General features: G+C 45.3%; 1 protein-coding gene across 1 annotated transcript; it reads left to right on the top strand.

The window, feature by feature from the left end:
• The first annotated feature begins 408 nt into the window (after nucleotides 1-408).
• LOC133906441 (adenylylsulfatase HINT3-like) lies at nucleotides 409-9,496 on the top strand. Its single transcript, XM_062348350.1, has 8 exons — nucleotides 409-796; nucleotides 1,033-1,088; nucleotides 3,655-3,712; nucleotides 4,518-4,584; nucleotides 8,319-8,374; nucleotides 8,508-8,561; nucleotides 8,693-8,841; nucleotides 9,084-9,496. The coding sequence occupies exons 1-8, from the start codon at nucleotides 518-520 to the stop codon at nucleotides 9,166-9,168; spliced, it is 804 nt and encodes a 267-aa protein (XP_062204334.1). The 5' UTR covers nucleotides 409-517; the 3' UTR covers nucleotides 9,169-9,496.
• The last annotated feature ends 1,644 nt before the right edge of the window (nucleotides 9,497-11,140 follow it).

The raw sequence follows: 11,140 nt of genomic DNA, 5'->3' as shown, positions 1-11,140 counted from the left end.
AGTTGTTTGGCAATACTTTATGTATTTAGTTTGGTTGCAATCTAAACAACTCTTCTACCCAAAAGTTTGGTCATACACTGATTTTGATAGTTGTCAAATTTTAGCTGGGCACGTTAGGGATAAAAAAAAACGGCCCCTAAATGACCACCGAGAGGCTGAAAAATACTGACAGGTGGGTCCACTCCTCCGGGCCCGCGCGCCCGCAAAAGGCTAACTTCGCGCAAGGAGCAACCGCCTCTTCCCGCCATCACCCCACTGACATAAGGGCCCCACCCGATCACCTCAATGGCCGCCGGCAAAGAAACACTGACAGGTGGGACCATCCCCTGATCTCACCTCACCCGTCGGTAGAACACGTACCAGCCGGGCCCCACACCTACGGATAATACGCAGTGACCACACAAAAAAGTGACCACCTCCGTCTCGTCGCATCTCCCACCCTTTTGTCCTCTTCCTTTCCCACGCCACCGCGCACGAACTCCAAAGCACGCGCCCGAGCCGCCGCCGCCTCCCAAAGATGACGCCGCCACCGCACCCGTCACCTCCATCGGGCTCGCTTGCGCCGGTGCCGGAGCGGCGCCTCGCCGTGCTCCTCTCCCACCTCCACCCGAGCGCGTGCCCGCCCCCGCCCACCACCGCACGCCTCGCCAGCGCCGAGCGCCTCAGGACGGCGGCCGCGGCGGAGGCGAGCCTCTCCGCGTCGCCCTGCGCTGGAGGCGGAGCGGAGGGGGAGTCCTCGGGAGGCGGACACTGCGTGTTCTGCAACATCGTCGCGGGCATCTCCCAGGCCTTCAAGGTTCGCTCGCGCTACTCGCCACTCGCAAGTCGCAATCCTCTTGTCCAGCTGTTCTGCGCGTAATCTCCTCGCCACTCGCAAGTTGCGAGGCGTTCTCTGCTTGTTCTAGTTTCTTTTCAGCCATTCCGTGGATTAGGGGGCGTTAAATTTGCTTTCGTGATGACTGCGTCAGGTGTGGATGAATTGCTGGTTACCTGTTTATTGACGAATTGGTTATTGTGTGCTGCATTTTGCAGCTGTACGAGGATGATGTGTGCTTGTGCATCCTGGATGCTAAACCACTAACAGCTGGGTAAGGGTGTAACACGCTTCTCGCTTGTCAGTTCTATCATTATTTACCGGAGCACTTCTCTGTGCTTAATTTTGTTTAGTTACTTGATTAGTGGTACACACTGGTCAACCATGAGTTGACATAATCTACAGATAAAGGCACGTGGGATTTTATTGGAAATTATTACATGCAGAGTTTGTTATTTCTGTGCGCCACTATGCTTAATTAATGTGAGTTGGCAAAGAATGTGAAAAATGATGCTATACCAAAAATTGGTATGTTTGGCACATTAAAGGTGAAGAGGATATAATTTGTCCAGTACCAAGGGTAGTTTGGTCTTTTTAGTTGTACAATTGACTCAAGATTGTATGACATGAGCATGATCCTTGTTAAGAGGTTTTGGTTTTCCATAGTTCTGTTTCAGTCGAAATCATCCAACCCTGTTTTGTTGATAGGCTGTATTTGGATGTGGATACTCATGATACTTTTATTAGGCCATGGGATATTAAAGATGTTACACTAGGTTGACATAATTAGGTTCAGGCATTGTTTGATTGTGGGAACTCCTTATGCATTCAATAGGTCAACAGATATTTAAGTTGTTGCACTAGGATGACATGATTAATGCCCAACGCAAAAATGACTGCCATATGTCTGGACTTGATGTTTCATCTTCAGTTTATTAAGAAACAAAATTTCGATAGATCGCAGATGCCGTACGTAAATCAGTTTTTTCTGCAAATGCAGTTCTAAATTTGTAAAACAACTAATACTCGGTATGCCACCTTAATATATTTAGACAACTCTGCTGTTGATTGTTTGTCATAGTTTGAGTTTTTTTTTTTAATAAAAAATGTGCCTCAATTTGACCTTGTGATTTATGCACCACATTGGTATGCGTACTTTTTAAATCTGTGCCGATAGAACTGGGTAATTCAGTTGGAGCTTTTATGGTAGTCTAACCTTTTATTATTGGGTATTACACCTTTCAATGCATCTAGACATCAATTCTACTTTTAGTGGTATATCTTCTAGTTGGTGGTTCCACTGATCATGCATTTTTCCTGTACTGCAAAACGTTACCTGTAACGTTATTTATAGTGCATTTAAGGAACTAAATTGTCTCTTTGAACTACGTAGTATGGGGAAGCATATGTCTAAAGTTGGAATTGGCATTACATCAGTCTTGACTGCAGGAATGCATCTATTTAGTAGTGTTGTACAACATAAAACTGTCGAGGAATAATCGCTGATAATGATTCCGGGGTGTATCGGACGATGGATGCGTGATCTTCGCTCGGGATGCGTATGTTGGATCCGGCTGTGTGTGTGACTCAAGAACACCGGGGTTTATCCAGGTTCAGGCCTCCCTCAGGATAATAGCCCTACATCCTGTGTATTCTTCTTCCTGTAGTCTAAGCCAGTTACCCATGATCTTCTTGCCCCGCCTTCTACTTCTTGGGTCCCAAAAAGCCTTCTCTCTACAAGCCTGATACTCCTCCCTTTATATATCAGAGGGAGGGAGGACTTACACGTGAGTCAAGACACAGACTCAGACCTAGCCCGAGCTTCTCACCTAGGCCTATCATTACTAAGAGCGTACGTATCCCATTTGCTCTACGGCGCCACAGAGCCCGTCCCATCACTCCACCACCTGCGTCATCCCGGTTGCCTGAGATGTCCTGTCCCGTCCCCACGCGCCGCCTGCGCACCTGAAAAAAGAACTCCTGCCACGTCTGTCAGGCCATCCCGTAGTGATTAATGCTACGGGACGAGTCACGGCCGCTCTGCGCCGACCACGCTGTGAAAGATCAGAAAGGGGACCTGGGGAAGGGAACTACTCAAGTGAAAAGGCATTTATTGTGATTAGACTGCTTGGATACATACCTGCCCCGCGACCAGAGGAGATTGGTCGCGGGGTTTGCTCCTGCGACCTGGGGGGCTGAGCCCGGTTGGAGAGTCGGGTTGCATGGTCGCTGGCTGGCCGCGTGGTTACTGGCTGGTCGTGCGGGAGGACCGCGGTTCCGGACAAAACGTGACATACAGTATCTGCTGATATCTTACCGAAGTGGGTCCACCCGCGAGGGGACCCTACTATTCTTTACACCGACAAACATTTTTTAGTTGGTCAAACTCTATTGGCTAACAATGTTTGTTTCCTATTATGTAAGAATTTAAGGTCATGCGCGAATTGAGCAATAGCTCAGGTGGTAGCACCTCCCAGTTGAGAGGCCGCCCACCGGGGCTCGAACTCGGGTGCTCGCAGGTCTTGTGAGTATCTCCCTAAATGGTTCAATACTCCCCTCTTAAGACAAAGCTAGGGGACGTCTTCTCCTGAGTCTTTTTTAAGTGTTTAAGGGCATGCCTCATAGCTGTCTGGTGCTGATATGGCAATGCTGGGTAGCACTTGTCGATCGATCTACTGCTTAAGAATTTCTTATTGAACCTATAATTATTGTTATCGGTCTTAGCTCATAGTGCTTATTGCATTGCCGTAATGCCATTTGTATTAAATGAACTAGCTTATCATCACATGTTAATGCATTTGCTTTTACTTGTTGATCACTTTTTTCTGATTTCATTGTAGGCATTCCCTGATCATTCCAAAAAGCCATTATCCATCACTGCAAACAACGCCACCAACTGTAAGTTTTGGTTACCATAAAAACACAGAAGAGCTTGATAGCTATGCAGTTGACTGGATTAGCAATTGTTTGGGTGCAACATTCTATTTATATTCGACTGTAAACTTGATGTGGAGTTATTTTTCAATATTTTATTCTGAATTTGTATCGGAGTAATCCTCTCTTAGTAATCACCTGGATGGCTTCAATATGCGTTTTTACTCTGATGTAACTAGACCAAGCAGCCAAGCACAAATCCACTCAATCATGCCATATGTTTATTCATCTAAGTGGGTACTTAGCAATATCTAGCAAGCGGATATGCAAAAACACATTTCTAGCAAGTTAGCAGGATTAGGTTGTTGCGAAAAGGAATTCGCCTCCAGAACTTCACAAAATGAATGCCTTCCCCTCTTTTACTTCAAAAACGATTGACGAGCAAACATATCTTGTATATACAAGAACTGTAAGGACTAAGGTACCAAATGGAGCAAACTAATGTGTGCTATCCTCACGACTCAATTATCACAGCATTACTCCAGTTTGAGTAATTGATTTTTTGGCATATGACCATTTTGATTGAGAAAATAAATTCTGCTGTATTGCACTGCTATATATAGAAACTATGTTGTGCTTTTTGTGGTTCTGTGAAGATATTTCCTCTTGTTTATCATAACTAAATATTCAAATTTATCTTTTCTTAATTTTTTTTGTCTGTAGTACATATTGCGTTCTATAATTCAATATATTGTATGTTGCTTGTTTTCTTCAGTTAACTGCATTGTTGGGAAGTTCTGTAGATTAATATTTTATATTTTAAATTCAGGTACTAGCAGCTATCTGCTCTAAACTGCCGCTCCTGGGCACTGCAATCATGAAGGCCACTCAATGTGGTAGGTAAATTAAACTTTACTAGCTTCTTTTTTATACCTCATTTACTAGCTTCTTTTTTATACCTCATAAAATGATTGGGACAAATTAATTAGCATTCACACTGTTCTCTGATTTTCTCGAATACGCAGGAGAGCTGCGTATCATTGCATTAAGAAAAAAGGTTTTAGAGTACAACACATCCACCCACACCCATCATAACGAGTTACAGATGCACCATAATCAGTACAAAATGACCATGAAACTCACTAGTGCAAGGATTAACTCGTAGCTAGTACTAGTCCTCTAGCCCTGGCCAAACTCCAGAGTTGAGCTTCTTCACCGGCTAGGCATAAGACCCTTTGAACATTCGGCGTTGCACCATTGAACACGCAATCATTGCGGTGTTTCCAAATCAGCCAAGCCCCAAGACTAACCAGCAAGTTGAGGTCTCGCTTCAGTGGATTGGCGACCCTCTTATTTATCTTAACCCACCAATCACTGAACACCGTATCTTTAGGCTGTGGCGAGAGGTCAGGGAGACCAAACCGCCTAAATAAGAATAACCAGACCTGCCTCGAAAAAACACAGGAGATTAGGATATGCTGAATAGATTCATCTTCATGGTCCCATAGCAGACAACGTTCTGGATGCGGCAGACCCCTACGGGCTAAACGATCCGCCGTCCAACAACGATTGTGGACTGCTAACCAGAGAAAAAATTGACACCGCTTCGGAGCCCAAGACTTCCATATGAGTTTCCATTACTCGAAAAGGATGGCCCCATTGAAGGAGTTATAAGCCGATTTTGCTGAATATTGGCCTGATTTTGAATGCCTCCATCGATGTTCATCTTGGATGTCTAGCTGTAAGACGACATCAGTTAATAAATCCCATACATCAAGGTACTCTACAAGAGCTACAACAGTAAGAGCACCTCGAATATCCTAAACCCAGCGGTGATCCGTCATGGCCTCCTAGACAGTGCGCTTGTTGGCCCATCGCTTGGGAACAAGGACGAACAAATGAGGGGCAACGTCCGCGATTGCCTTTCTGTGAAGCCACCTGTCGGTCGAAAACAAGGTGTTGAATCCATTGCCCACCCTGGAAACTATCGAGATGGAGAAGAGCGCCTTGACATTAGCATGAATTGGCACAATGAAAGCTGCTCAAGGCTTGTCTAGCTGCATTTTTTGCATCCATAACCAACGCATTCTCAATGCCCAACCGAGTGTCTTGAGATCATGAATACCAAGACCACCCAGGTCACGAGGCCGGCAAACTTTTGGCCAAGGAATCAAACAATGTCCTCCATTTGCTTGTTTCCTTCCTCTCCATAGAAAACCACAACGAATTTTGTCAATCGCTCTTAATGCCCATGGTGGGAGGTCCATAGCTATAGCATGATACACTGTCATAGAAGTAAGGACGAACTGAACCAAAGTTGACCTTCTAGCCTGTGTCATCAATGCCGCCTTCCATCCTGAGAGTTGGTCGGCAATTCTATCAATGATCGGCTGAATTTGAGCTCTTGTCAACTTTTTGATAGATAGAGGTAAACCAAGATACTTGCACGGAAACTCCTTGATTTCACAGGGGAGGCGATCATGAATCAGGCTGAGCTCATATGTCGAACATTGGATGGTTGACACTACTTTTCTGGACGTTAGTCTTGAGAGAGACGCCATGCCGAACACTTGTAAGATGTCCAATATCATGTCCATGTCCTCCACCACCGACCGAAGGAATAAGACCGCGTCATCGGCGTACAAAGACACACGATGTCGAACGTTCCGAGCAGCTAGGGGCTGGAGAAGACCTTTGCTAGCCTTATGAATTAAGCCATTAAGCACATCCATCACCAGAATAAATAGTATTGGTGATAAAAGGATCCCCTTGGCGCAATCCGCGCCGGTGTTGAATCTCATCTCTAGGGGTACCATTGAGGAGAACCTTGGTAGAAGAAGTGGCAAACAACCCATAAATCATATCAAGCCAAACAGGGCCGAGGATGCGAAGAACATCCAACAAGAACGACCACGAAACGGAGTCGAATGCTTTGAAAATATCAAGTTTTAAGAGGATCCAGGGTTGCTTCTGTTGGTGCAAGAACCGTGCAGTCTGCTGGACCAATAAGAAATTGTCGTGAATGCACCGACCTTTTACAAAAGCGCTCTGGTTTGTAGAGACCATTTCCTGTAGTCTCCTAGCCAACTGATTTGCCATCAGTTTTGTCACTAATTTGGCAAAACTATGGATCAAACTAATCGGCCTAAAGTCCTTGACATGCACAACACCATCTTTTTTGGGAATAAGCGTCAAGAATGCCGTATTAAGCAACCTCATATTTCTGAAATTTCCCCTCTGTACTGCTCTCAAAACTGCCATAATATCGTGTTTGATTATAGGCCAACATACCTTGTAGAACCTCCCAGTAAGGCCATCCGGCCTGGGTGCCTTATCAGGTGGTAAATGCTTAATGGTAGCCCATACTTCGTCCTCAGAAAATGGAGCATCAAGGGCCTTACAAAATGGAGCACTGTTTTCTGATAAGACTGTAGAATAGGTTTTTGTAAGTTGTATGAGATGTCGTCTTGGTTTTTGCTACATTTGACTCAACATTCCTCTTGTCCACCGCGAGGAACAGTAAGCTGAGATGTTTGTTGGAATATAGCACTACTTTTGCAATTGCAATGATCAATATTGGTCTTTTCAGCTCAGGTAGTATTTTCAGATGAATACTGAATGATCTAAACTGAAATGCTAATTGTTGTACAAATGAGAATATATATTGATGCCCGTGGAGTATGTCTTTTGGTCTCTTATTCCTCTCAATATTTTTGCCACATGAAAATTCTTTTCTCATTCTGGTGTGCATTGGGCAATATTAGGTGTGAATGTTTGAGAGTCTGGAATGCAAAAGAAATACCTTTATTCGATGTACATTTTTTTGTCTGCTCATGTAGTACTTTCAGGCAAATGATGAACTGCTGAATATCATAGAAATGTGAATACATATGCCCTTTGAGTAACTCTTTTGTTTCATTTCTTCCTTGATGCTAATGATATCTTTCTACAGCCCATATGAGAACTTGAGAAGTACTTTTCTCATCTTGGCTTGCATTGGATTAACCATAGCCTTATGTATCTGGGAATCTTAAGAATGCACAAGAAAGCATTTTGATAGCAAAAAAGACAAGTTAGGATTCTTTTGGACGTTTTTCCTCAAAGTAGACTTCTTAGGAGCAGTAACAAGGCTTGTGTTTGTTGTGTTGTTTGCATTGATACGTGGTGTTTTTGAATTTAAACTGCCAATTAGCAGGTGAATTTTTTTTTGTACTTTGAATTTTTTTCTCACTCCCATACCGGCTGTCAGGCTGTGTAAGTAATATACATCTGAAATTGTGAATTATGTGTAGGATTTTAGCTTGTTTGGACCCTAGGGCGCTGAACATGTTTTGGAATTTTTTTTCCTGCTAAGTACTTGATTATGGTTGCAATGCTTCCATGCTGCATGGATATGTATGCCTTATAAGTTTGGATGAACATACGAATTTCCCCCTATCTTGTGCTTATCTGGTTATAGAATATGGATAGATGTGTCTACTGTTCTGTAATTTGATTCTAGTGTTTACATTATAATCATGTAAGATCTTGAGTTATGGAACTCATGTATGTCATCTCTTGGTATCCAAAGTTACCTAGTTTATGTGAACATATTACTTCGGCTTTCACTAATAGTATTTTTGGTATATAGATGCATTCAATGTGCTAATCAACAATGGAGAGAAGGCAGGGCAAGTTATTTTTCATGTGAGTAATATGACATACTAGCTATATTTTTAACTACCTGACTTTGAAGAAATGCCTTGTTACTATTAGCTAGTAGCTACTCAACTTTGAAGATATGTCTGTACCAAGTTTTTTGAGAGAGATTTTATTGCAGACTCATATCCACATCATTCCCCGCTGCAAAGATGATAACCTGTGGTCTTCAGAGGTAATGATAAATTTGTCTCAGTCTCCATTTGTGCCTAACTAATTGGAAAAATATGCAGCCTTTGTGTACATAAAGTAGAGACATTTTGCTCACTTTCTATTGATATACTGAAGTTGTGAACATTACTGCAGACCTATTCGAGGAACCCCCTTTCACATAACCATGAAACTAAGAATCTTGTTAGCTACATCAAGGAAGTACTCTCTTCTTCCTTCGAGGGCTACAGTACTGCCACGTCATCAATGCCAAGGAACTCTGAAACAACTCAACAAGACAGTAGGTAACCAATTCAAAGGGCTTTTTTTTTTTCTTTTTCCTCTCATTCAGCTCGAAGAGCATTGCTGGGAGATGAATTTATGTACAGCTTTATCTCAGTCACGCATTGAAATTTTGTAGTAACTGACTAAGTACTCATCGTAGAAAAGGCAAAAGTGGTAGATCTTAAGGTCATAGTGGATACTTCATAGTGATCGGAATGCACATCTGAAGAATAGTAAAAATTTGGTTTCTGAAACTTGGTAGGCTTGAAGTGAGAACCGGCAAACCTGGGCCGGGTGTTGATGGTGGATTCCCATCTGCACAATGTTTTGATCTTTTCAGAACCTAAAGACGAGACATGGATATAAGAATGCGTACCTATGGTGGCGAATTGAATCACTTGCCGTTTTCTTTCCGAAGCTAGTGAGATAAGATCACCGCATGTGCTGTCTCTTGCATTCTTCTCTATAGCTGTGTTTATTTGAATTTAAAGTGCTTGTGCCTTGTTGTTTTAAGTTTTTTCAGTTGCATGTATGGTACATATTTTGGTGTTTGCTGTTTTATTTTACTAGGAAGTTATTGGTTATGTAATCTTATCTTATTATACTAAAGCGCGTCGCTTTCTCACAACCACGTGGAGCCATGTCAGCAAGAAATCGATGGTTGTCGGATTGCAATCGGATGGTATGCCCCGTGCTTGGACCCGTAGCTTCAGGCACCGTTCAAAGCAAATGAGCGAACAACGTTCTCTCGCATTTTGAGCTCCCTCCGCCACCATCGCCGAGTCCAAGCTCTCCGACCCGCAGCTCAAGATCCAGTGCCTCAAGGACGCCATCTTCACGCAAAATGAGCTACTTGCACAAAGAATATGTACGTATGGCCTCGCGTTCGGAGCTGGTGAGGATGTCCACGTCGGCTTTTGATTGCGAACCGTCGAATTACTTCAATAGTAGATCAGGATTGTCCGATACGGCTTGTTCGCCCTGCACTGTGTCACAGGCTTCTGAAGGCTTTGACACACTTCTCCGCTCGCTCAGAAAATACCCAGCTCACCAGTTTCATCGCTCGCCTGACCTCTCCAGTGCTCTCTTCCATCTCAACGTCATCACGTTCAGAGCTGGTGAGGATGTCCACGTCGGCTTTTGATTGCGAACCATCGAATTACTTCAGCAACAGATCAGGATCGTTCGATACGGCATGTTGCCCCGCACCGTGTCACAGGCTTTGACACACTTTTTCGCTCGCTCGGCTACTGAGAAAATACCCCGCTCACCCATTTCTTCGCTCGCCCAGCCTCTCCAGTGCTCTCCTTCCTCCCCAACGGCAAAAGGATCCCGACCTCATCCTCGTCATCGTCCTCCCCCATCCCCTTCCTCACCCTCTGCCTCGGCCTCCCGGGCTTCGAGTGCCCCGACCGCGACCGTGACCGTGACTGCTCTAAGGACGTCACCACCCCTCTCTCCCTCGGCCCCCTACCGGCTCCCCCAAGACTACCACCACCTCCAAGCGCGCCTACCCTGACTCCTCCGCCCACGGTGCTTGCTCCACGGTTGCGAGCGCTGCTGCTAGGATCGGCGAGGACAAGGCGTGCCCCCACAGCGTCACCACGCAAAGGTGATTGCTGGCAGGTACCTCCATCGGCACGCCGGATCCACAACCCATCGGCCTCCACTGCAGCCCTCCTCCCCCAGCTCACATACGTCTGGCGAGCACATGCGAAGTAACGTCCCTGACAACAAGATGCTTGAGGAGCTGAGGAAGGTGCACGACTTCTTCCTCCGCTCTCCCTTTCACGGCGCCCTTAAGGTCAACACCAAGTTGCTCAAAATGTACCCAAGTGCGTCGCCATGCCCCATGCCCGCAGGACGTTCGACAATATGCCTGAACGGGACATGGACTCATGGCACACCATGATCGACAGCTACTCCGTGCACGGGCTTGGAGACGGGGCGTTGTGGATGTTCAAGCTAATGAAGGAGTGCATGGCACCGACCAGCCACACTTTTGTGCTCGTGCTCAATGCTTGGCGTCGCTTTCTCGCAACTACGTTGAGCCACGTCGGCAAGAAATCGACGGCTGTCGGATTGCAATCGGATGGTCTGCCCCGTGCTTGGACCCATAGCTTCAGGCACCGTTCAGAGCAAATGAGCGAACGGCGTTCTCTCGCATTTTAAGTTCCCTCCGCCGCCATCGCCGAGTCCAAGCTCTTCGACCCACAACTCAAGATCCAGCGTCTCAAGGACGCCATCTTCGCGCAGAACGAGCTGCTTGCACACAACAAGAAGCGCGGAGCCTTCGCCTTCCTCATCGCCACCAAGGTG

The sequence above is a fragment of the Phragmites australis genome, chromosome 23 (assembly GCF_958298935.1).
Source record: "Phragmites australis chromosome 23, lpPhrAust1.1, whole genome shotgun sequence".
Lineage (NCBI taxonomy): Eukaryota > Viridiplantae > Streptophyta > Magnoliopsida > Poales > Poaceae > Phragmites > Phragmites australis.
This window is presented reverse-complemented; position numbering and strand designations above follow the sequence as displayed.